The sequence below is a fragment of the Gymnoscopelus braueri genome (assembly GCF_963280865.1).
Source record: "Gymnoscopelus braueri genome assembly, chromosome: 19".
Classification (NCBI taxonomy): domain Eukaryota; kingdom Metazoa; phylum Chordata; class Actinopteri; order Myctophiformes; family Myctophidae; genus Gymnoscopelus; species Gymnoscopelus braueri.
Genome location: NC_137621.1, coordinates 20804658 through 20831476, shown reverse-complemented (window position 1 = coordinate 20831476; position 26819 = coordinate 20804658). Strand labels below are relative to the sequence as shown.

Here is a 26819-nt window from a genome sequence, read left to right as displayed (position 1 = left end):
TTTAGTTGACCTTGTATTTGAACTGTGCTTTTTTTCTGCAAACTTCTAAATAAAGTATTCAATCAATCAATCAATCAATTACTTTTGTACTTTTACTCAAGTACATTTTGATTACCGGACTTGTAGAGTGTTTCTACATTGCAGTATTGATACTTTTACTTAAATAAAGAAATGTAATAATTTTTCCACCACTGGCCAAAACTATGGCTAAGTATCATAATGCAGGCCTGCATTTGCATCTCCAACACACTCAAGTGACATCGACTCCCTTCCCACGTGGCGTGACGTCACGTAACTAACTAAAATAATATAAATACGACATCCCCCTGCGTTATTGTTTACAGTACATATCTGTTGCTCTGTAAAGTAACACCTACGCAGGTCACGTACCACACAGAGCCGTATATAATTTAATTTGACCATAGAGTGGGTATATAGGACCAGGCGCTCGGCAGGACACCCTCATTTTACAATACTACAAATTGACGTCATCATTCCACGGCGCGGCCGAAGCAAGCAGGACCCCCTCTACAGAGCTAACAAATGCATGTGAGTGTTTTAATACGAGTTTTTAGATCGTCTGTTTCACCTATTATTTCGGATCAAACGCCGAGTCTGAATAACTGTACACTGATGAAAAGCATAGATTGTGTGTACGGTTTGGTCACAGCAGGTCATCTTAAGAAACGTGTGTCTCCAGTACTTGCCCAACAACAACATACGCGGCTGTTTGACCGTGAGCTGTCTCTCAATAATCACAGTGTTCGTTTTAAAAACAATATAAAACGCATCGTTCACAACCTAAGAAGAACAAGGCAGCAAGTACAACAACGCATTGCATCATATCGGTATCTTCAACAGCAGTGGTGTAAAGTAACTAAGTACATGTACTCCTCAAGTACTGAGGACAATTTTGAGGTACTTGTACTTTACTGGACTATTTTCAATTTTCCTTCTACTCCACTATTACTTTGGAGTAAAATTATTTGAAAACTTAAGTTACGAGTTATTTTGTCGATTTTGATTATTATTACAAAACATACATTATGTCTACTTAAGCCCTATGTGTGTGTGTATATGTTTGTGTGTGTGTATATGTATGTGTGTGTGTATATATATATATATATCACACTCACACAGACTTTTGAAAATAGCCCACTATGTGTCATGATTTTGTGACTCGTGAGCTTGTAGATTGCTATTTTCAAAAGATTTTCATACATTTTAGACATAATTATGATAACTTGTGAAAGGGGACATTCTGCATAATGAGTACTTTTACCTTTGGTGCTTTAAGTATATGTTGATGCCAATACTTTTGTACTTTTACTCAAGTAAATTTTTTATTCCGGACTTTTACTTGTAACAGAGTATTTATACATTCCGTTATTGATACTTTTACTTATGTACATAATGTGAGTACTTTGTCCACCACTGTACAACAGAACGGAACAGCGGCTGCAATTGAGCAGACGGACTCTGCCGTCGTAACCATGGATGGAACAGCAGATGGTGGTGGTGGTGGTGGCGGCGGCGGCAGCAGCAGCTGCGCTCCTGTGGACGGCGCGGCCACTGCGGTCAACGAGGCGACCGCAGGAGCCATTAAACGCAAAAGTGACGAGACCGACGAACCGGAACCGAGTGGCAGAGGGAAACGGCGGAGAGGGAGGGGAGGTAAGAAGCTCCGTCCCGGCGAGAGATACATCCCCCCTCCGCAGAAACGGAACCTGGGCGTTGGTTTCAGCCAGGGACACTTTGACGAGACGTCCTACTACTTTGAGGGCGGTCTCCGCAAAGTGCACCCTTATTACTTTGACTTTAAAACCTATTGCAAAGGGCGCTGGATTGGGAAGACTCTCCTTGAAGTCTTCAAGAGTGAGTTCAGAGCCGAGTCTATAGAGTATTATCAGAGGGCTGCCAAGGAGGGACGCATTCGACTGAACGAGACTCCCATACATGACCTGTCCGTTGTGCTCAGGGTTAGTATAATCATCTTTTATCTACCTTTGCCTTTTCAACATCATTCTAGTGGTAGCAATGTAATTGTTTGAATATAGCCATTTTCCACAAATGTTGATATATTGAAATATGTATCTCTGCATAATCTTAGACTGTGATACTGTGATGAGTTTAATTAATTCGATTTATATCTTATTTTCCCATCTACAGAACAATGACCATATGAGGAATACAGTGCATCGCCATGAACCGCCTGTGGTTGGCAGGCCTCTGGAGGTTCTGGTAGACGACGGGGAGGTGCTTGTGGTTAACAAGCCGGCCTCCATACCGGTCCACCCCTGTGGTCGTTTTCGCCACAACACTGTGATATTCATTCTGGGGAAGGAACAGGGTGTCTCCGAGCTCCATACGGTTCACAGATTGGACAGGCTCACTTCCGGGGTGTTGCTGTTTGCCAGGACACTAGAAGTGTCCAAAAAACTAGACCAGTTGGTGAGAGATAGACAGGTAGGTTCAGTATTGGGTGGAGCACAACTGCTGTGCTGTGATCTGGCGGCAGAATTTCCCCCTAGGTCTAGCTATCTATCTAGAATATCTAACCAACGTAGCTAAGAGTGACAATCGTCATACATTTTCTGTTGAATATGAAGTTCATCTTGTCTCTTATGTGATAATGTTTTTCCCTAAAGAGTTCAGTACTGATAGATCTTCTCTCCTTAACAGATGGAAAAGGAGTATGTCTGTCGAGTGACAGGGGAGTTTCCTGAGGGTGAGGTGGTCTGCGAGGAACCCATCCTGGTTGTCTCCTTCAAGGTGGGCCTCTGTCGGGTCGACCCCAAGGGCAAGGATTGTCGAACTGTCTTCCAGAGGATCAGCTTCAACGGATGCACCAGTGTGGTCCGCTGCCTGCCCCTCACCGGCCGCACACACCAGATTCGGGTCCATCTTCAATATCTGGGCTTCCCCATCCTCAGAGATCCTGTCTATGGATCCTCGGCCTGGGGGCCCACCAGGGGCAAAGGTGGCCTATTGGGGAAGAGCGATGAAGAGGTGTTGAAAGCTCTGGTGGAGGAACACCGCTCCAAGGAAAGTCTGCACCTGCTCGATCTACCGGATGATGGGATTGGTATCGTAGAGGAGGAAGGGAGCACTGGTGCTGAGGATGTGGCTTATGAGATAGACAAGAAAACATATGTGTCGCATGACACCTCTGAACCTGACAAGACTGGAGAAAACTCTCCAAATGAGAAAGCCACCTGTAGTGACTCAACTGACCCCTGTCAGCAGAAACCTCAAGCAACCCGAGATGGCCTGTGTAGTGAATGTAAGATTGTACGACCAGACCCCACAGAGAAGGATCTCATCATGTATCTCCATGCTTTACGATACAAGGGGCCAGATTTTGAATATTGTTCACCTTTACCTGATTGGGCAAAAGAGGACTGGGTTGAGGCAGATTAGTTTTTTAACCCTTGTACTGTAATATAATGAATTGCCAAAGGGCATTTTGATTCCACGTTTATCACAAAACATAACCATGTGACTATCATGATTGGGTAAACCTGGACTGGGCTGAGGCAGATCTTTTTTTAAAATATATGTATATATAATTATACATTTTGTGTCTAGTTAAGGCATTTTGATTCTGTGTTTATCGCAAGACTTAACCATCATGTGAGAAAATATGCTTTTTGGTGCTGTAAAATTTCCTAATTGTGGTTTCGTTGGAGAATTTATTTGATTTGTGTCCACCAGAATTCATGAATGTAAAATTTCCTTTTGGTTTTCCTGGCGAATGATTGGATTGCAGCCTATGATCTCTGGAGTGCTTCATCCAAATTTAAATTAAAGAAACAATGGTTGCAGGAAAAATAAATGCTTTATTAGTTTCCAACATTGTGAAAAATCAACAAAGTCAACAATGGTAAATAAAAGTGATGGCAACCTTTCATTTTTCTCTTCATACAAAGCCTGTGATGAATGCATGTAATTCATCTCTTTCTAAGGCAGGTTATTGTATTGAGCGATTTGAAGTGAAGGCTCATCCAAGAAATGTTACAGTCAGTTGTCAAAGGAAACACTTAAAATAACACTGCTTGTAGGCACCTTTTGACATGAGTATACTGGTCAAGGTCTTTCTATTGAACCACCACCTCAGCCAAAACACCTCTGGGTTGCATACCTTACATCACATTTACTATACATCAATACAATATAAATACAGACTTGGTAATTTTTCCTTTTGTAAAGGACATGTCATTTGCACACAACTCACACACAGTTACAATTGTTTCAACAAATGAAACTTGTTGCAAGGATTTTGGCACATGCTGCACGTATTGTATTGTGTATCGATTCATACATACATAGAAATAATGCAGAATGGTAAAGGCATTCTCCCACAGATTCTGTATTGTATTTGATATTCAGAATCACTCCTGTACATGACTGTGATTTGATGTGGTGTGTCTCCAAATTATTAACTATTGAAGTAGTCACATGCATGTGATGGCATAAAACTGAGCCTCAGAACTCAACAGTTCGGGAGTCCTACGTCCATACATTGATATGTTTTATAGTCAACAATATGCACCTGCTGAGCCTTAATTCTGCAACAATGTTTGGACCAGCCCACATAATAGAAATACTTCATTATAATTATCTTTATTAGATATGTCTTTTAGCATCAAATACACATTGTATTTCTTGGCACTGACACTAGAACAAATTGTATGAGTTTTATCTTTTGACAATAACAGTTAATAGGTTCCAATGGGCCATGAAACTTCAAATAAGACATTGCTAACTGTACTGTAGGTCTCTGGTAAACTACATTGACGACATGAACACACAGCACAAAATTAAGCTTGTAATGACTGTACTACAGTAGTAGTTAAATTGTCTTTTGTTTTTTGATACTCAATGTAATGACAGTTGATCCTTGCTAACAGCACGTAATACATAGGCACACATCCAAAGCAGCACTTTCTCTTTAATGTTTTAGTTTTCATCAAAGTCCTTGAATGTATCCACATGGGTCAATTCCAGCATGGAAAACGCTAGTGGGTGATCACCGTCAACATATCTGAACTCAAATCAGCGCGTGCCTGCATGTCTTTAGTGAAGGTGTAAGAATTCCAGGCACAAAGTAAAACTGTTATCTGTAACTGCAGTACTTTGTTTCCTGGTATGTATTTGTGTTGCATTCTTCTCCTTAAGTTCAAGTGGGATGATTATATCATATTCTAGTCAAGAAGAATATGTCAGTAATGTCACCCGCTCGTCCGTTGTCTAAAAGTGTCAGGATAAATGAATCATGCTTTGAATTTGACCTTGCAATAAGGAAACATCCATGCTCTGATCTTCATTTGTAATAAAAAGCATAATAACCTCAGCAACAACATTGACAAACATGCTGTCACTTTACATGTTACATTTGCAATTGGCTTCTATTTCCTGTGAGCATCGTTAGGAACAGTGAATATTCCTTTTGTTATTACCATATTCTCTGTAATTATAGTGATTTCACACTATTTCAGAGTACTTAATACACAGTGAAGACCAACTTCTGCCTCTGCTCAGCATGTTTCTTCCCTTTGCCCATCTCTTTTAATCCATACATCCGGCAGGTCTGGCTTACTGTTGGGTAAGATGACCACCTCCTCACTTTGGCTGGTACGGCCCTTGCTACAACCTGACGAGGGAGTGTCATAAACAGTTTCCTTGAGTGAGAGACGCAGGGTATCCCTTTTCCCATTTAGGTGACCTGGCCGTAGCTGAACTTCACCTTCAGTTTGCTGAGCAGTTGAAGGCCCTGGTTCTATTTCACTCAAGCATTTGTCATTGGACACCTCCAGCTCCTCATAGGAGCTCTGAGACTGGGAGGAGAGGAGCCTCTTGTGGGATGGATGGTGGCTTTCCAGGCACTCCTCTTTGCTGTGTTCATCCTTGCACAGCGACGACTGGTCAATGGTCTCCAAGGTTTGGCTAATTATAGTGTCTTCCATGCTGGAAGATGAGAGGGAAGCACTTCTCCACATTCTCCCCCCACCAGACTGACCTCTGCAGGTCTTACACAGCTGCCTGTCCTTATCCAGGTCTTCTTGTTGTGGGGCCATGGACCGGAGGGTGTTCTCTTTGTATGGAGAGGAGGTCTGGAAGGCAGGAGGTTGGTGACTGACCGTATGTTGACTACCACACAAGTCTTCACTATCTGCCTCTATGCTACATCTTTCCACATCCCTCCCACAGTATTCAATCTCATCAGAAAGTACAGAGGGCCGGTTGGACAGCTTGCTTGTGCATGTGCTGTTCTCAAAACTGTCACTCAGCCGGTAGGCCAATGGCTGCAGCTCGTACTGCTCAGGGCCCCGCCCCCCACCCACCCTCTCTGCTTCGATCTGCTTATGTCTCTGCTTCCGCGGGTGGTGGTTTGGGTACAGATACCCACCAGCTTCTTTGTCGTAGTTCCTCCTGCCTCTAGATCTGCCAAAGGACCCATTAGCAGCCGAGGCAGATGAGGAGCCAGGTTCTGCAGTGCACGTCGTGCCTTCAGAGACCTGCTCTGATGAACACGGCATCGTGATCCTCCCACAGCTTTTCTGAGGCCCGAAGAAGCAGCACAGGGACTGGAAGAAGAAGGTCGCAAATCCACACGCCACACACTTGACCAAGAAAAGGAAAATCCCCAACTTTCTGAACAGTAAGGCTGTGGCAGGAAGCATGAGGAGGCCGATGCAGAAAAATGCACCTGCGCCAATTGCTACAGGGCACCCCATCCTTTTTGTGGCGTGTGCCACTCTCCCGATTCTATCGGAGTGTGGCGCTGAGCTGTAGGAAATGCAGTAGTTAGCAAGGAAGTCAACAGACAGCCCTGCGGCGGCTGATATAAACAGAGCCTCAACACCATTCAGCTGCCATTCTAGAAGAACCAGGAGACCCACAGTGACAAACACACTCCCCCCTACAGCCACAGTTCCATAAATGCTCAGTGGAATATTCCAAGTGGTCAAGAGAAGTGATGTGAGCGTAAGAGCAACCGATGAGCCGGCTACTACTAGAGTCTCTGAGCTTAGAGATTGTTGTAGGTCAAAGAGAGACAACTGACTGACGAACCAGCCTTTCTCTAGTCCCCGTGGAGCTTCTGATATTTCCCTGTCGAACCATGTCACAATTTCTCTGTAGAAAATACTGGTTCTGCTAAAGTTAAAACTGTAGAGGTATGTTGTTTTGAATGTCAGCACGAGGGCAGCTATTCTGCCATCTGGTTGGAAGTACAGGCCTCCAGTGTGGGCCAGATGGCCCTCAGCATGCCGCTCTGACAGCATCATACTGAGGCATTGCTCAAACACACTGGGTGTGTAGGGGAAGGGGATATTATTACAACAGAAATGCAGGGAGTCCTCGCTCTCTGAGCAACGTCTGATGGAAACCCAGTGTACAAGCTGTGACACGAGACAGATGTTATCTGTTATCAGATTGTCCCCTTCTGATGACGGAGGGGAATAAAAGCTTTGGTTCTGGACCCTCCCACATAAATCTCTCAACCAAACCTGAGCACCTGGACTGCTCATGTTAAATCCTCGGTCTAGAACCAAAGACCCATTGCTTTTTGGGTTGAAGTGATCCCCGTTATCAGTGAGCTTGACCCCCCAAACGAGCGTCAACGTAACAGGCTGATCCTCCCCATTTTTCTGCCTCTCAAACATAAACATGTGTCTGTACTCAGCATCGTACCTCTCAAATGGGTGGCTGGAACGGAACAGCTGCATGGTCTTGCTGTCTAAGGTGGGCAGCTTCATACCAGGGTCAACGCAAGTTATGTACGTTCCTCCGGCAGCGAGCACTGCAAACCAGCACACCCAGATGTATCTGAACTTAACCACCCCACAAGGCAGGATTTTCAGGAATAACAGATTGGATGTGTCAGTCAGTCCTCGTTTTAACCCTCTCAGTTTTTGTCCAAGGGTGAACAGGCATCGCTTCCTGGAGCTCGTATCCCAGAAGCCGCCATGGTTTTGGGAGCAGCAGGGTTTCCATCCCTGGGCGGCTGCAGAGGCGGCAGACGTCACCGTGTGACGCTCGCGGAGAATGAATAAGCATGGCAGCCACACTAATGCTGAGAGTGAACTGATCAAAGACGCAGTGCCTAGATAGATGGAGAAACACCTGATTGCTGTGATACTGCTAAGGTAACCAGAGTAAAATGCTGCGCTTGACGTCAAACCTGAAGCAATGATCAAATACCCGACTTCCTGCATAACTCTGTTTACTCTCTTGTCCAGGGAAGCTGAGGGGTTCTGGGACAGCTGGAGATTCCAGAAGTCGGCAAAGGTAAATGCGTGATTGGTGAAACTGCCCAGTAGAATAAAAGCTGCCGATAGGTTGATTAAGGGGAAGAAAGTCAAGCGGAATGCAACTTTGTAGAAGAAATAGGAAGTAAGCAGTGAGCCTATGATTGCTATTAGAGACAGTGCTGATATGAAGACAGACTTGAGATACAGAGTCATGGTGAAAAATAGAGATGCAATGGCAATGACCGGGTATACCGAATCTCTCGCCAGGTAATGCTTAAACAATGTCTGTTTGATGCCAAGGTCCATGCCAGTGATAGTTGTATTGTTATAGGTCAAATCCCGTCCTTCAAGACTATTCATGTATATCTCCACCATATGATCCCCTTTGTCCACAGGCAGGAACAGTAGGCTGTACTTCAGCAAAGGGACTTGGTAATCCACAGTCTGCGGGGCAAGGAAGTCTTTGTCAACCAGAAAGTGGAGGATATGGAAAACCACACGTGAGTGTTTACAGCGGGACGGCACTGAGGCGCAGCTGCCATGTTTGGGTCTCTTGACACACATCTCCACTAGTTGTCCATCGTGGTAGTATGGAGCACAGTACCGCAGTAGGCTCAGTGACTCAGACACCTGATGGGACAGAAAATAAAATATAAGTATATTGAATAGAGCTATCCTCTTAAGGGATGTGCTGCAACAATTGAACATTTTTGGAAAGAGCCAAACCATTTAGAATGCTAATTTTCACATTGGAAAGGAAATTAAAAAGAAAAGCTACCTGGTGTGAGGTAAGGCTGAGACAGGAGGAGGCATTAGTGAGGACAGCCAGGTAGTTCCCAAGGGACCAGCTGGGACAGCAGCCCCCTCTGGACACTCTTTCATCAGCCTCCAACCTGACGTGCTGCTGGCAAAGGTCCTGGAACTGTGCCTGGGAGCGAATCTGAAACGGACAAATCAACCACTTAAGCCCTATTTTAAACTTCCTCAAAAATAGCCTGTAGATTGGTTATTTTAGCTAAAATCTTTTATTATTATAGGTTAAGTGGTTAACGGAAGGGATTTTTGACAGTGTGCCAGGTTTCGAATCAAACTCACAAAATAACAATAAACTTTTGATGAAATAATTTAAGTAATGTAGCATTTTACATTCATGCAGGATGTAAAATTTGGTACAGAATGGAAGTGAAGAGTGACATGGTGAGTGGAGCAAAAGAGGCAAGACAAAGTATTTTTGAGCAGAAGGCACAGGGCAAAGGTGAGACGAAAGAGGCTACCCTGGCTTGTTCCATCTCACACATGGAGTAGATAGCCCTCAAGCTCCAGAGACTGGCCGAGTTCCCTGAACGGAATACTAGCTGGGCGAAGCGCTCGTCTGTGTGGAATGGAGAGAGACAGATGGATACAACATAAGATGGACAATACTGAATCATTCACTTGTCCACTGGTCCAAAATGTCAAGCGTTGTTGAAATATTGAGTTTTATTTTCTGGCGTACATGTAAAATCGCATTCTTTAAAAAAATCTTTATGTTGAGAGCTCAGCTCAGGGTTGATGATGATAATATTATTTTGGAGCATCAGATTTGACAGATTCATTAATTAACTGACCGATCAGTTGGTCGATATGGTTTGTGCCATAGTTTTGTTTCATTGGCTCGGCAACAGATTTGAACTGGAAACACATGTGTTTCCAGTTCAAATCTGCTGCTGAGATACAAGTATGCCACCTTCTGAAAACCTGGGACTACAATTATGCAAAATCAGAGTCTACTGATTGGTCGATCACTGAGAATAATTAGTAGACATTAATTAACAGACTGATGGATCAGCATTGATGGCCCACCTGGAGCGTCACAGAGGAAGGTGTGTGGTGGAGAGTCTCTGTCCAGCATCCTCCTGGAGCGCTGTTTGACATCTGCACTGCTCCCATCCCCATAGCTTAAACACAGATATCAACACCCACATGCACAGACAGATATAAATGTATTCAGATCAAACGGAAACCTAATACACTGCTCCGCATGTACTGTAATTGACTACTCATAAAATGTCCTCTGGCAAACATTGACACAAACACCACATTACGTAACGCTCATCCATTTCTATAGTCAGTGTACACTAGTTCAAGGGTTCCCAAACTTTTCGGGCCGTGACCCCCCAAAATAATCATATTTGAACTGGGGCCCCCCCCCATGTTTGACCATTTTTATAGAATAGTTTGTTAGTTACTTTTGACGTAGAAATGGACTTATTATCTGTTTATTTTTTTCATGTTAGAGGTAGGCTATTAAAAAGGTCTTATAAGTCATTAAATTGTAACTTTCGAAATGTCCTGACCCCCAGTTTGGGAACCATTGCACTTGTTAGTGACGCTACCACACAGTCGCTGTTTGACCGTGTGGCACAATGAGAACACATCATTTTCAACATAAATGCCTCACATTTTTCTCTGTTGAAATTCAAATAACCTTGTTGTGCGACAAGATAAAGACTAGGCTTCACTGTGCAGAAGGCCTGCTTGGTGCTGACCTGTCTCTAAGCTGTTGTGGTAAAGTGGACAGAGTTTTTCCTGGCCCCGAGTTCTCCAGCAGTTTGGTAAGACTGGACTGTCGGACCCCGATATAGGTACCCCGCGGCTCGAAACCCTGAAAGAAGACACAGACACACACAAAGACTGAAGCTAATAACAGTGTGGACACTAGTGCCCACCAACGCAGAGGAACAGCGAGCTGAATACATTTGCATGAAAAAGAGAGTACTGTATAATGGATTGCGGGAACAAAGACAGTTTGCGCTACTTTACAAGAATGAAGAGGTTAAAACATGCACAGAAAGCAAAATAATGCTAAACCTAATTTCACAACTGCAAAGTATTGCACATGCATGCATTGCAAATGTGGTAAGATCATGTATTTCCTTGATGTGACTGTCAATGTTGGTTAAATAGATCAGAGATGAGGCTGAACTACATGGATGACTCAGTTTATGAGTCATTAAAGGAGACACAATTAATGCTAAGACAAGTCACGGTAGGTTTGGATTGTAGTGGAGATTAATACCACAGTTATGAACTGATATAGTTAAAATAGTTTACTGAATCAGTGACAACGTTAGCCGTGTGTGTGTGTGTGTGTGTGTGTGTGTGTGTGTGTGTGTGTGTGTGTGTGTGTGTGTGTGTGTGTGTGTGTGTGTGTGTGTGTGTGTGTGTGTGTGTGTGTGTGTGTGTGTACAACAATCAAAGTACAACAATGTGCAAACACAGCAGCAAGATTCGTGAGTTGCTGTGATAGGAGAAGGATATCAAACGGAACACAACCACCCTAAAGACTAATCATTGTATATATTCCTGCACTATACCTGCACCCAGTGATCTTGGTACATAGAAATTGATCTATTGAAGATTCTGACTTTCAAATGTACCGTAATTTTCGCACTATAAGCCGCACCTGACTATAAGCCGCAGCAGCTAAATTGAATGTTTGGAACATATATAAGCCGCACTGGACTATAAGCCGCGGGTGTAAAATCCATAGATTTAGGAGGTCCCCTAGTGGCCGTTAGCTGTAAAAATCCATAGATAAGCCGCACCGTTATATAAGCCGCAGGGTCGAAAAATGGGAAAAAAGTCGCGGCTTATAGTCCGAAATTTACGGTACATATTTTTTGTTTTGATTGTATTGCTGTATTGTTGTATTGTGCTTTCTGCTTTGGCAATGTAAACGTATGTTTTCTCATGCCAATAAAGCCCATTGAATTGAAAATTGTGTGTGTGTGTGTGTGTGTGTGTGTGTGTGTGTGTGTGTGTGTGTGTGTGTGTGTGTGTGTGTGTGTGTGTGTGTGTGTGTGTGTGTGTGTGTGTGTGTGTGTGTGTGTGTGTGTGTGTGTGGTGTGTGTGTCTTTATGTCACTTTGTGACTCACCAGGAGTGGGTCGGAGAAGTCTGGCAGTGGTCCAATTAACAGACCGGCTAGTGAACACCCCAGGAAGACCACCGCGCAGCCCACCAGCACTGCCAATGTGTAGTCCACAACCACCTGAGAATAACTATGAAATATACACCAATGAAAACATGGCTGAACGATCTCCACCATCGAACAACAGGTGGGACATGCAGATTAACTCAGAGGGTGTACAAATGAAACCAAATGGACCCTACACCCTCTGATTTAAAGTAACATGGGGATTTTACTGAGTTGCCTTTTATTGTGAAAAAAGGTTTCGGTCTTTGTCAGTCAACGCCGCCACATAAATGTAGTTTAAAATGGAAAAGACAGTGCCCTTAAATATTGCATGCTAATTGTTTTATTGAATGGAAGTTACTGACTTTCTAGGAATCCAATACAGTCCTCCATCCCTATAACAGAATAAAAAGTATTTGTCACAATCAGGAAGTCAGGGCAAAACCAGATGACGTACATATACAGCAGACAACACATAGACATTAACAGGCCTATAATACAATAACACACACCTAACGGTTACCACATGTCGCTGTGCTGATTTGTGTGTTCCCCTTTCATGTGATCCGTGCAGCCAGTGACATCGCACTGCGTTGTGACAGGATGCATGATGGGTAGACGTGCAGCCATGTCCCACCTTCACCACTGCGCCGCCACCCGAGCAATCTGCATGAGGCCCTGCCGCATGACAGTCATGGCAGGCGTTGGATGTGATTGGCTTGTGGTGGCCACAGCAATGACATCTTCTGGGCTGTTGCGGATGGTAAGCTGTCGATGGGGGACCCTGGGGGACAGGAGACGTAGACAAGACGTAGGGTAGGTTATGGACAGGTCGCCGCACATAGAATACACATTCGATGAGCATAGTGTTATGTTTTCCTCTGGTTGATGGATGTGTGTGGGGTAAGACTCAAACCAAGGCATTTTGATTGGGTTTAATTAGAGTTGGAGGTTGGCATATACAGGGCGACATGATCACTATTTTTGCCACTGCCTGCCTTGTGGTATATATGTTACAGGGTGAATGGAGAACCAGGTAGATTGAAGAAGGCGCGTTCGTTTTTACCACCCACCCAGCAATTCTGTAGAAGCAACACTAGAGGAGTGCACAAACATGTATATGGCTGCGACCACACACACACAGTCACACACACACACACACACACACACAAGCGCACACACACGCGCACGCGCTCATGCTTTTTTTGGTTTATTGAAAGCAGGACTGTTAAGATACTTTTATTGTGTTCTGGCTTTTGTTTTACTTTCTCCCTGACACACACACACACACACACACACACACACACACACACACACACACACACACACACACACAGTGATCCATGAAAAGAACTATTCTGTCCCTATCGGTTTACAACTCAAACGGCGCTGAGTCGACTAGTGGAGCATCGGCCGGTCAGCGCGGGCACTTGCGCCTGGAGGCGCGAGGGCGCGCTTCCTCGGCCTCAAGCTCCACCAAGTCGGCGCGCCTCCGTCGTGGACAAGCGTGTGCGTGTGCACGCGTGTTCAGCGTTCCCCTAGCGTAGCTTCCTGGTTGCTATGTGGGGGGGAACAACAAAAGACAGGTCCGCGTCGGCACATCAAAGCCCCGCCTCTCCGCGTTCTCCTTCAGGAGGACGGTTTATTTCACGAGGAGGAGCTCCTCCTCGCGAAATAAACCGTCCGTTTATTTCGCGAGGAGGAGGAGAAGGAGGACGGTTTATTTCGCGAGGAGGAGCTCCTCCTCGCGAGCCTCACGTAATAAACCCCCGCCTCGCAGCGTCCTCCTTCTCCTCCTCCTCCTCGCGAGCCTCGCTAAAAGCCCCGCCTCGCCCCGAAGCCCTGTGCCTAAAAACGAGCGCTCTGTCTTCAATCTACCTGGTTCTCCATTCACCCTGTGACATATATATATGTTCAGCCTAAATCAAGGCACTCTGACTAGGTTTTAATGGGTCCTAGTAGATGTCATGTAGCTTCGGTGACATATAGCGGCGTCTGTGCTCTCAGGCTTACATGGTGGTAAAGCTGGCAAGAAGACGAGGGTTGGCCGAGGCTGCTGCAGCTGTCACAGAGATCCCCATCAGACTGGAGGACTGTTAACTGGGCCTCAGTAGTACAGACACTGTCAGGGGGGCACAGAGACACTGCTGGGATCTCACTGAGGAGAGGAGCGGAGAGGAGAGGAGAGGAGAGGAGAGGAGAGGAGAGGAGAGGAGAGGAGAGGAGAGAGACAAGGAAACAAAGAGTAAAGATAAAATATTTACAATAAATTTGTGACTGTTTCGTAGCATGGATTGTCTCGCACACAGAGAGAGCTGAGCAACATATCTTACACACAGAGAGAGCTGAGCACATTATCTCGTACACAGAGAGACCTGAGCAGGCCAACAGAACTGCTAATGAGGTACGGAATGGAGTCCTGGGCGGCACATTGTTGCTATGCTGGAAAGTCCAATAAAAAAATGACAGAGAGACAGTCTATTTGCGCTATATGTCAAGCAGTCTTGAGAATAGTGTAGAAATATATAGACACCATTATGTAAGAGATACTGTAGACGGCTATCAGATGCCATGAAATATGACTTGGGTTTTTGTGCCAGGAATTCTCTGGAGTGATGGGTGAGATAAGTTTGAGTTTATTCCTCCATGAGTTTTTAATGTATGTTCTTCTTTCTACTGCTGCAGTTTATGTTGCTCATATAAAGATACTCTGTAGTATAAGTGGTGTTGTTTGCCAAAAATAGCAGGTTTGCAAGCAACTCACAACATAGCTTGAAGAGTAGTTCATTTCGGCAAGCGACACTGTTGTGTGATACATAACGCAATGGAAATTAACCACTTTAAACCTGTGGCATCTCTATTTTGGGCATGTCATTGGAAGCATTTTCAAAGAAATGTCAAAAGACACAACACATCGCAATGTAACACGTGAACTTGTAGATCGGCTATTTTCGGTATTCGACTTACGCCGAAGTATATAGGGCTTAAGTGGTTAACCTAAAGACAGCAAGGTAGCTTATGGTATGGCATGGTATAACTTTATTTGTCCACAGGGGGCAATTTGGTTGTGCAACATTTCCACAGTAAAAACAGTAGTCATGAAGTCACATAAAATACACAAGACAACCTATAAGAAAATAGAAACAAAGAATGTTTCCAATTAGTACTAATAAAATAAATAAAAGTCTAAATGAAAGTTAAAATGTAACATTTTATTTTAACCCAAGGTTGAAGCCATCACTACCAGACATCATCACCCGATTCGGATGCTATCAATGCATTGAATGGGACATTATCACCTCTTATTAGACCTTTGAATGGGCGAAATAGGCGACATACTGACCTACCCACGATTTATCACACCATTCATTGGGTGTTATCAAGACATACTGACCTACCAACGGAGATGACTTAAATAGTTCAGTTTCGGTTTTGGTTTTGGTTTGTGTTCAGTAGTGAAGTGGCTGAGGGCATGAAAGAGTACTTTGAAAAACATTTTTGAAAAATATTGAACTTTTCCGCCAATAATGACATGCCCAAATTAGGGACTTAACTTGGTTAAGTCTCTATGTGGGTTTTATAAATATTTAACCAATTAACAACGTATTAACAAGAGCTTGTGACTAAATAATAACTACATTGCATTAGAACACATGTTCTTTTTTCCATTTCCTGACAAGTAACAGTTCTGTACATACAAGGTTTCCATTCAACTGTGACAATATGCCATTTGGTCAGTGACCATGTGCAATTAGATCCATTGGTCAAACCACTGAGGAGGAAAATGAACTAAACACGGACAGATGGACAGAGTTTTCTCTAGTTTATAGTAGGAATCTAGGATAGTAGGATAATAAGTGGCACTATTCCTGAGGAAACGAGCGAGCCTTCGCTGTCTAAAATCTGTTAAAAAGTTAAATATTTCAAAAAGTATGAAAAGGGTCCCTGTGATTCCTGAAGAAGCTGAATATTTTAAAGTTAAAATGCAGCTTCTAGGTGAAAGTAAGAAGTTTTGAGGAGAACATAATAAACTAGAAAATGTGCTCCTCGGAGCACAAGTCTCCGCCAGCAGACCTGTGCTATTTTAATAGCACGGGTCGTCTTGGTAGAACGGGTCGTCTTGGTAGAATGTGCGTGGTTTTTGGTGTTCTGCAGGGGCGACTGAATATGTAGTGTCTGCATCTAAAAAAAATCTTCTTGAAGCAATGTGTCATATGGGAGTCCTCGTAATTGACTGGTTTGTTCAAATGCTTGTCTGTCTTCTTCATCTTCATTGTCTTGAACAGTTTCAGCAGTTGATTGGTGTGTTTGATCTATGTCAGTTTTCTCTAGTGCTACATAATGTATTTGATCAAGGTGGCCAATTGTTACAGTATTAAGACTTCGGCCTTGTTGTGGGATCAATTCAACTCTATAGTCCTCTTCTGTGTTACTGTTGTAGATGAGTATGCTTTCTTAGCTTTGGCCTTCTGCGCCTTTGCTTGACCAATGTTAGGTGTTCTCAGAGGGACACACACACGCACTTCTCTCTGTTTCTTAGCTTTGGCCTTCTGCGCCTTTGCGTCTTCATCAGGTTTCAGATGCTCATTTGCTGCTTCTTTAGTTTGCATAATGGGAGTTAGTTACATTGTGTGATCTCAGCCTCCTATTTATATATTTATATTACATATTGTGATGTCACGTAAAACTGACCAATGTTAGGTGTTCTCAGAGGAACACACACACACACGGACGGGTGATTTGTACTGCAAGGTACTGTTGGTAGAATGTGCGTGGTTTTTGGTGTTCTGCAGGGGCGACTGAATATGTAGTGTTTGCATCTAAAGAATGTTCTTCTTGAAGCAATGTGTCATATGGGAGTCGTCGTAATTGACTGGTTTGTTCAAATACTTGTCTGTCTTCTTCATCTTCATTGTCTTGAACAGTTTCAGCAGTTGATTGGTGTGTTTGATCTATGTCAGTTTTCTCTAGTGCTACATAATGTATTTGATCAAGGTGGCCAATTGTTATAGTATTAAGACTTCGGCCTTGTTGTGGGATCAATTCAACTCTATAGTCCTCTTCTGTGTTACTGTTGTAGATGAGTATGCTTTCTTAGCTTTGGCCTTCTGCGCCTTTGCTTGACCAATGTTAGGTGTTCTCAGAGGGACACACACACGCACGGACGGACGGGTGATTTGGACTGGAAGGTACTGTTCCAATCAAGACTGATTGATCCTGTCTTACCTCACTTCAAAAAGCGTAAACGGCTTTTTGAAGTGACACACCTATTTATAGGATTTTATTTCGTCATGCGTCCCTCTAGCCAATCAAAGGCATTGGTGTCAACATATTGACACGTGTCACGTGGAGCTTGACCAGTGTTAGCTTGGCTAGGGGCCATGCTCACACACGGCGGGACGAAGCGAAAACATACTCTCCACCTACGGCGGAGACAATAAATAGGCTATATAAGAATAGTGAGAACATGGGGTTTGAGCCCAATAATAACTATATAATAAATACAAATAGTGAGTAGTACATAACTAGAGCATAGGTACCCCGCGGCTCGAAACCCTGAAAGAAGAACTAAAACAGACATACACAGTGCAGACACAGACACACACAAAGACTGAAGCTAATAACAGTGTGGACACTAGTGCCCACCAACGCAGAGGAACAGCGAGCTGAATACATTTGCATGAAAAAGAGAGTACTGTATAATGGATTGCGGGAACAAAAAAGCGCTACTTTACAAGAATGAGGAGGTTAAAACATGCACAGAAAGCAAAATAATGCTAAACCTAATTTCACAACTGCAAAGTATTGCACATGCATGCATTGCAAATGTGGTAAGATCATGTATTTCCTTCATGTGACTGGCTGCGGTACCGGTAGGAGACACAAAGAGTCTCCTTTGTCTCTCCTACCGGAACCGCTGCCTACCAGTCCGCTGGTCATCAAATTATTGGCTTAGGAATTAGACAAAAACTAAAAATATACATGAATTCAAGTCTCCATGGGGTGACTAATCGATAGAAAAAAATATTTTTTGGGGTGAACGATCCCTTTAACTCCAAGCTACTAACCAGCTTACCTCCCATAACTAATCTGCCGTCATGGCCAGGGTTGCCAGATCTGCTTATTATAATTTCCCCACAAGGAAATTATAATAAGCAGATCTGTATAATAAGCAGATTCTCAACCAAATGAGGCTTTAGTTGAGACGAACGGGCAACTCCAGAATCTGCTTATTATACTCCAGAAGCAGATCTACAAGCTCACAACGCGTCGCGAGCTTGTAGATCTGCTATTTTCAAATAGCTGATGTACATGTTAAAGTGCACATGTGGCCCACAGTCGCTTCTTTTGGGCTGGTTTTTCCTAGACCTGGTTGCTTGTTTCTCTCACAGAATCTGGCAACACTGGTCATGGCCTGACACATTTGGGTCTGACATCATATCCTCCATAGTTGGGCGTGGCCAATGTGGAAACTCCATATGGACAAGGCTGATTCACTTCATGTCATCCTTATCAGGATGACACGAGCAGAAACGGTCTAATGGTGCAGTATATAATCGAGTGCATTCCCACTGTAGCTGTGTAGAGTTTCTGTGTCAGGGTGTTTTGAAGTAGCTGAACTTACTTCAGTTTGAAGGTCTTGTAAAGACAGGGACGGCTTAGCTGGAGAGATGGAGGCTTGGACTGGACTTAGGAATCGACTGCACCACGCCCTGAATGAACTGAAAACTGCTTATGTGTCAATGACGCAGGACGATCCGGGGGAGCTTATACAGGCACTAACTGAGTCTTTGCTTGAGGAGAATGGGCGACTGCACAACCAACTGATCTACACCATGGAAGACATGAAGAGCAAAGCTCAACTTTTGCTGCATGAGGAGACAAAGTGGTTGAAGCAGCGACAGGGACTAGCTGACAAAAATGAGGCTTTGGTTGAGAAGAACGGGCAACTCCAGAAGCGGCTGGACACCCTGGAAGAAATGAAGGTCCAGGCTGATCTTTGGTTAAGGGATGTGGACACATGGGAGTGGGAGAGACGGGGACACATGGAAGAAAACAATGCTTTGGCTGAAAATAATGAGCAACTTCAGAGCCACCTGAACCTCATCCAGGAAGACCTGACAAACAAAGACACCTATTGGTTAATGGAGCAGGATAAGTGGTTGACAGAGAGACAGACACTGGCTGGAGAAAATGAAGGTTGGTTAATGGTGGAGGAGGAATTGTTAGAGGAGGTAGGGAGACTAGTTGGAGAAAATGAGGTTTTGGCTGAGAAGAATGGGCACCTGCAGACCCAACTGGACGTCATCCAGGAAGAAGCTGATCATTGGTTCAAAGAACTGAAGAACAAAGAAAAAAAACATTTGTTAATGGAGAAGGAGAAATGGTTGAAGGAGAGACAGGCATTAGCTGGAGAAAAGGAGAAATGGTTCAAGGAGAGACAGGCATTAGCTGGAGAAAAGGAGGCTTTGGTTGATAAGATTGTGCAACTGCAGAGGGAACTGGACCTGAACCAGGAAGAATTGAGAACCAAAGATTCTCATTGGTTAGAGGAGGAGGAGGAGGAGGAGGAGGAGGAATTGTTAGAGGAGGTAGAGAGACTAGCTGGGGGAAATGAGGGTTTGGCTGAGAAGAATGGGCACCTGCAGACCCAACTGGACGTCATCCAGGAAGACCTGAGAACCAAAGATGACCATTTGTTAAAGGCACAGGACAAATGGGGTGAGGAGAGACAGGGACTAGTGCAAACTATTGAGGCTTTGGCTGAGGAGAGTTTCCAACTGCAGAAGCAATTGGACCTGATCCAGGAAGGATTGAAAACAAAACAATCTCATTGGTCAATGGAGCCAATGAGATTGAGCCAATGGAATGAGTTCCAGGGACTAGCTGGAGAAAAGGAGGGTTTGGCTGAGAAGAATGGGCAACTGCAGACCCAACTAGACCTTACCCAGGAAGAAAAGAGAATCAAATATGGTTTTGCTGAGAAGAACGGACTAGCTGGAATACATGACGTTTGCCAAAATAACATTTGGCAACTGCAGACACAACTAGACCTGATCCAGGAAGAATCACACACCCGATATTCTCATCGGTTAATGGAGCAGAATACATGGTTGAAGGAGGTAGAGAGACTAGCTGGAGAAAAGGAGGGTTTGGCTGAGAGGAATGGGCAACTGCAGACCCAACTAGACCTTACCCAGGAAGAACTGAGAATCAAAGATTTTCATTGGTCAGTGGATGAGGAGAAGTGGTTGAAGGAGAGACAGGGATTAGCTGAAGAAAATGAGGCTTTGGTTGAGAGGAATGGGCAACTGCAGACACAACTGGACATTACCCAGGAAGAACTGAGAATCAAAGATTTTCATTGGTCAGTAGAGGAGGAGAAGTGGTTGAAGGAGACACAGGGACTAGCTGGAGAAAAGGAGGTTTTGGTTAAGAATGTTGGGCAACTGAAAAAACAACTTCTGCTATATTTCCTTCCTCTGTATCTTATTGTTGCTTCTCTATTTGTATTATTCATTTGACTTCAATTTTGAGAGCTGTGTCAAAAACAACACATTCCCCCACTTTTACCTTGTAACTGTGACGCGACAATGGAGTTGGATGGATTCACTCCGCCTCAACCTGGATGAACTGGGAACAAAAGTCATTGGTCAATAGCAAACTTCACTGCAGCTCAATTAGGTGCACACTGTTACCCTCAGACTTCAACCTAATTAGTTGGGTGGTCTGTTGTAGTAATGGTTCACAATGAAAAAAATAAAAAGAAAGAAATACAAAAAGAAAGGTTGTATGTGGCAAAAGCAGATACAATATTTGAATCTGCAATGTGATAAGTATTTTTGTATGTGTGACCAGACAAGTTCACTGCAGAACTGAACTCACTGAGCCTCAAGTCTGAAACTGTTTTTCTTTACAATCAATCATTAATCCGGCCAAGCTGAAAGGAGCCAGCTAGTGTGGTCTGGATTGAGTGTGTGGACACCATTCCATGGTTCACAAAGTCGGGTCCGGGGACTCCCAGGGGTCATTCAAGAATTTCCAGGGGGTCCCCAGCAAAATGAGTTAATTTAGCATCAAAATCATTTTTAAGACTTAATTTGAAACTTTAAAAAAAACTTTAAAGAAAAACGAAATGTCTCTTAATAATAATGCATGACATTTATACAATGCTTTTCAAGATACTTAAGTCACTTTACCAAACAAAAACAAAACAAATGGATGGCCTGGGCCTGGCACAACAACTTTTCATATGGGGTTCCATTTGCAAAATATATATAAATTTGGGGGTCTTTACTGTCAGAGATGACATACGTCATTTCCGTAATTTCACGTACATCCCAAAGACAACCTTATCAACCACGTTAGCCTCATAAAATGACTTTATAAACAACAGACATTGTTTTTTAAACGTACGTCGGTACAAAACGTCCGGGCGGAAACACAGTGCACCAAAATTGTGTTCCGTCCCAATTTAGCACAGGTGGGTAGGAATCGAGATCGAGCCCACTATTAAATCTTCTATTAGTATGAGATACATCTACAGTATCTATCATTCTATAAATCTCTGTGTGAGTGTGCGTGTGTACTGTATCTTGAGAACCGTCGGCGATACACACACCGAGGCCCCGAGGGAGTGTGATTCCCAGTGTGAAGTCGGTTGGATCGGCGCCGATCCGACCGATTAGCCCATACAGTATAATGTATATATATATGAAGATCTGGTTGTCCAGAACCACAGATCAGACCGAAATGCCCAAATATGGGCATAGAAGGGAGTGGTACACGCAGACAGACAGATAGATACAGAGATCTCCATATATGGGCATAAAAGGGACACAGGCAGACGGGTAAAACGGGTACTCTGACAACAAGTATTGCATAACTGGAGGGGCATGCCTTTCCAATGGGCATCGGCCTAGTCTATCTATAAATTCTGCAAATCTGTGTGTGCTTATGCGTGTGCGTGTGCGTGTGCGTGTGCGTGTGCGTGTGTGTGTGTGTGTGTGTGTGTGTGTGTGTGTGTGTGTGTGTGTGTGTGTGTGTGTGTGCGCGTGCGTGTGTGCGTGTGTGTGTGCGTCCTTACTCCTTTGCATATCTCGAGAACCCTTCAACCAATCGTTATATGTATTGCTGAGGACCCAAGGGAGTGCAGTGTCAAGTACAAAGTCGGTCAGATCAGCAGTTGTCCAGAACCGGCACGTGGCCTTGTGGTCAATATTGGCGGCTGACATAGCTTGAGGCAGCTGAATATCTGACCGCACAAAAATATGCCCAAATACGGATATGACTGATGTCATATTGATGAGGTCACCGAAGGGTCAGCCGTCCCAAATACGGAATTCCTCATGGCTCCTGACTGGCCTTCACCGTTCAAGTACTCTGTTCATGGGTAGCCTACTGCATTTCAGATATGTCTAAATATGGAGATGACCAATGTCATAGTACTGACATCCTGCTGACATCATAGATGAGGCTGTGTCTGAAGGGACCCACCCCAAAAATGATTTGCTTCTATTCGATCTACAAGCTCACGTCACAGCGCATTGCATCGCGATGCGTTGTGAGCTGGTAGATAGGTTATTTTTTAATAGCCAAACATTAAAAATAGAGTCAAAGTGGTTAAACTGATTTTGATGCTATATTAACTAATTTTGCTAGGGACCCCCTGGAACCCCTTCACATCTTTGCCTCCTACACCAGCTCTCTGAAAGTCTGGCTATGCGAGACTAGAGAACCACCGGAAAAAGAAAACAGAAAGACACTACACGGGTCGCAGTTAATGACGTCATTGCTGTTGCATAGTTAAAACCAAATCAACATCAGCATTTTCTTTCAGCGGAATGCATGATGGTAAGGTAGGTTTTGCGATAGTGACCATTGGTTGTACCCTACTTTTCACAATGCATTGTGGGATCAAGTGAATCCACTATATATATAGGATATAATAATGATCAGTATACATTCGGGCACCACTAAAACATGGCATAACCACTGCACTTCGTAGTGAGTAGGGAGTGATTTGGTACACAGCCTCCATGTACTCAAATAATCGGTACTGCATTATATGTCCAAATATGGAGATGTGTGGCGTATACTGCTGACATTATATACCTAGATGTCCTAGCGAATGATGGAGGCTGGCACCCACGATGGGTACTGCTCTAATTGCCATCATTTCAGTGCAATTTGGCTGGTTTGCCACACACCTAACACCAGTGAGTCAGTGTCTGATGAAAGGTGCCAAACAAAATCTAACTAAATAATTTTGTTTAATAATGAATGAGTTACAATACATTTACTGCATACATGATCTGTGGTCTACAACATAATTATTTTTTCCACATTTGAGTTGATCATACATCCTTTTAAGTCACACTTCATCACTATGGTGACAGAGTAGGTAAACAGAGACCTACGTTACATGGTTTTATTTGCATCCCATAATCAGGCCGCTGGTGAGGATTAGCCCGTTGAACTGCTGGTATATTATTATGTTATTATGGAGCTAATATTACACAGTGCAATCCTCAGTGTAAAATGGGACACTCACTATAGATCATTTCACACTCCCAGAGTTGAATTAATACTGAGGATTTTAGAGTGAATTGTGAAACACACTAAGGTGCTCAATTTCCCAAATGTTCCTTTGTTTTACCATGAATGCCATCATTATAAGCATAATATTGCTGGGGTGGATACCTAATTATGTCCAAAACTGTTACTCTTCAGGATTCGAATTAGAAAATAGCAATGAGTTGCGATCCAACTCATTGTGAGCCTGTAGATCTGCTATCTTTGCTACTTTTGTTTGACACCGTAGTATGGCGAAGTAGGCCATTCATTTACTAAAGTTGAAATATGGAGATACAAGGTTTCTGCCCGACACGGACAATAAGCAATGAATTGCCCACAATTTACACATCAAACCTCTGACAATTGTAACTTTAAAATAAAAATGTACTTCCTAGTTAGGTTTAATGGTCTAGTTATAGTATACAACTGTATTTACTTCTGTTCATAGGCAATCATGCACTTAAAGACAATCACAGGAGTGAACATGCTGTAAACCATACACCCAAAACTCAAACACCAGCTGATCCACCTCTCTCTGGTTATATTACTTTGTCTTGTAGTTTCACATCGATGACATTTTGCAGAGATAGACATATATGAGAGCAATTTGTGGAACCTATTAATATTTCAGTGGACGGAGAACAGAAATATAAATATGTCACTGAGAAGAAACAATGTGAGGACAATTGTGTGGCCACCAGCCTAGTCCCAGCTAAAACAATATGATCACCTGGGTCTAGTGGCTCAAACCCTATATTATCTGCTTGAGATGATTCATTGGGCCTGTCTTGAGACTTGACCACTTATACTTAGATGGTTGAAGGCTAACAAAGTGAAAAGGACTCAAACCAGGCATCTCAAAGAACCCCCCCTCTCTCTCTCTCTCTCTCTCTCTCTCTCTCTCTCTCTCTCTCTCTCTCTCTCTCTCTCTCTCTCTCTCTCTCTGTTTCCTTCTGTCTGTTTCCACACCTCTCTCTCTTTCTGTCTCATTCGCTATTTGCAGCTGCAGCAGTAGCAATAGGTCAGTGGTTCTCAAAGTGAATTCCAGGCACTCTCTGGGTTCCTTTAGGGGGTGTATATTGACCCTTACAAGTCATGGAACCAACTGGACCTGTCAGAGTTAAAGGGAGACCTTGAAATGTAAAAGTTTGAGAACCATTGCAATAGGGAATGGAATGACCGTGGACCAGACTGCCCCTCTCCTCTCCACCCAGAACAGAAGGTTTGCGTGGTGAACAGTCGTGGACACCCAGCAGCAGCACAACAGCCAACTGTCAATAATATGATGACTGGTTGTGATGACTGCATTTGCAGCATCCCAGTGTCATGGGCTGCTGAACAGTGCTACTGCTGCTGAGTACACATAATCTGTAAGAGGGCTGTGTCTTTTAATTTAAAACATGATTTTCATTTATTTATTAATGTATTTATGTATTTGTCATATACCACACAGAAACACGGACGCTGGCTTGTATGTGATATGATATGAATAGTATAGGCATCACAATCACAGTGTCTGGAAATCTTGTGTTGAATGAACAGCCATAAATTGTTTACCTCGTGGAAGAAAAAAGTGTGCTGTCAACAGATCACAGGCATCTCTCGTTGCACAAGTAGGCCTCTATAGGCTAATATGGTTCTCAACCTTTTCAGGCCACGACCCCCCAAAATAATCATACTTGAACTGGGGACCCCCCAAAATAATCATATTTAAACTGGGTACCCCCACCCTGACAAGCACTTGGAATGTAGGATTTGAGGCATTACATTTTGTTTGACTCAGTTCCACAGATAAATATTGTGAAAATAGAAGATCTACAAGCTCACAACGCCTCACAACACGAGGCGTTGCGAGCTTGTAGAACAGCTATTTTCATAATTTCTGCCTCTTTCTTATGTCATTTGACAATTTGGTCAATGTTTGACCAGTTTTTATAGTATAGTTTGTTGATTATGCAGTAATGGTCTTTTTTCTTTTCTTTCTTTCTTTTTTTTAGGTATTAAAAATGTCTTAAGTCCTTAAATTGTCTCTTCACTGTCATCTGAGGACCCCCCAAAAAAATCATGTGGGGACCCCCCTGGGGGTCCCGTCCCACAGGTTGAGAACCACTGGGCTAATATAGAAACAGTGTCATGAAAAGGTTCGCTATTTTTTGTGTCACAAACTAATGGAAATTACCTTTCACGTTGTGTGTCACGCAAAGACAACAGCAGTAGAAATATTATGATTTGTTATGTTCGAAATCCATCCTGTGCAGCATGCAGGATTGATTGACACATTGGACAAACAACATGAAAACGCATCTATTGGATCATCCATTATGTCGAGAAATAAAGTTAAACATCAAGACAATAATCCCAAAAGCAAAGAGAATGACCCACCTTTGAGAAGCAGCCTCCTGTATTTCCCTTTCATCTGTAGGAGAATCATCCATTACAATAGCATCCGTGGTGCTCTCCCCTATAATCGAACACGCTTCCATTCTACTACCAGGGCTTGGAAACAAAACCGCAATGAAAGAATTCCCTATTATAGGAAAGAGGAAAAATCAGAATTGCCACATTTGCTCAACGTCGTCCACGAGGAAAAGAGATAGGGCTTATTTCTAGGCTATACTACCAAACAGAAATGGCTTGTTTGAGTTCATCTGCATGGAGGGTCATTGTGATTGGCGGAGGGCGTGTGATGCTCGCTGCCTCTGTGAAGTAGCCCTGATACATGACTGTCATATCGGGACAGTCATGGATGAACTTCAACCTGGTGTTTTCACTTTCTCTCTTTTTGGCCCGTACATCTACATAGACGTTCAAATTTCAAATATAAAGTGCTTACCCCATGGCCACAGATGTTGCAATTATGTACGGGCCCTCAGAAGTACCCGTATCTTCCGTATTATTCAATAAAAAGCATTTTAATCCGACCGATGGCCATTTTCTCCGTACTTTCTCCATATGCTTTCAACTACGCGATCCTATCGGGTGGGAGGTGTATTGCACTCTGATTATTATATTATTATAGCTCTGTAAAAA

At 43.5% G+C, this 26819-nt stretch overlaps 2 protein-coding genes across 2 annotated transcripts; one reads left to right on the top strand and one right to left on the bottom strand.

Moving 5' to 3' along the window:
- Positions 1–531: 531 nt before the first annotated feature.
- Positions 532–5131, top strand: rpusd2 (RNA pseudouridine synthase domain containing 2). Its single transcript, XM_080414618.1, has 4 exons — positions 532–918; positions 1446–1979; positions 2170–2466; positions 2683–5131. The coding sequence occupies exons 1-4, from the start codon at positions 544–546 to the stop codon at positions 3418–3420; spliced, it is 1944 nt and encodes a 647-aa protein (XP_080270744.1). The 5' UTR covers positions 532–543; the 3' UTR covers positions 3421–5131.
- A 406-nt stretch (positions 5132–5537) lies between these two features.
- On the bottom strand, positions 5538–26272 carry disp2 (dispatched RND transporter family member 2; the record flags this gene model as incomplete). The annotated part of the gene is made up of 9 exons (XM_080413918.1): positions 5538–8885; positions 9034–9195; positions 9530–9627; positions 10098–10174; positions 10757–10899; positions 12174–12326; positions 12721–12996; positions 14226–14370; positions 26172–26272. The coding sequence occupies 9 exons, from the start codon at positions 26270–26272 to the stop codon at positions 5538–5540; spliced, it is 4503 nt and encodes a 1500-aa protein (XP_080270044.1).
- Positions 26273–26819: the final 547 nt, after the last annotated feature.

Excerpts from the sequence above, each read along its gene's own strand:
- rpusd2 (XM_080414618.1), top strand. The coding sequence starts at position 544 with ATGCATGTGAGTGTTTTAATACGAGTTTTTAGATCGTCTGTTTCACCT. Across the intron at positions 1,980-2,169 it reads ACCTGTCCGTTGTGCTCAGG|AACAATGACCATATGAGGAA; the intron begins GTTAGTATAATC and ends TCCCATCTACAG. Across the intron at positions 2,467-2,682 it reads AGTTGGTGAGAGATAGACAG|ATGGAAAAGGAGTATGTCTG; the intron begins GTAGGTTCAGTA and ends TCTCCTTAACAG.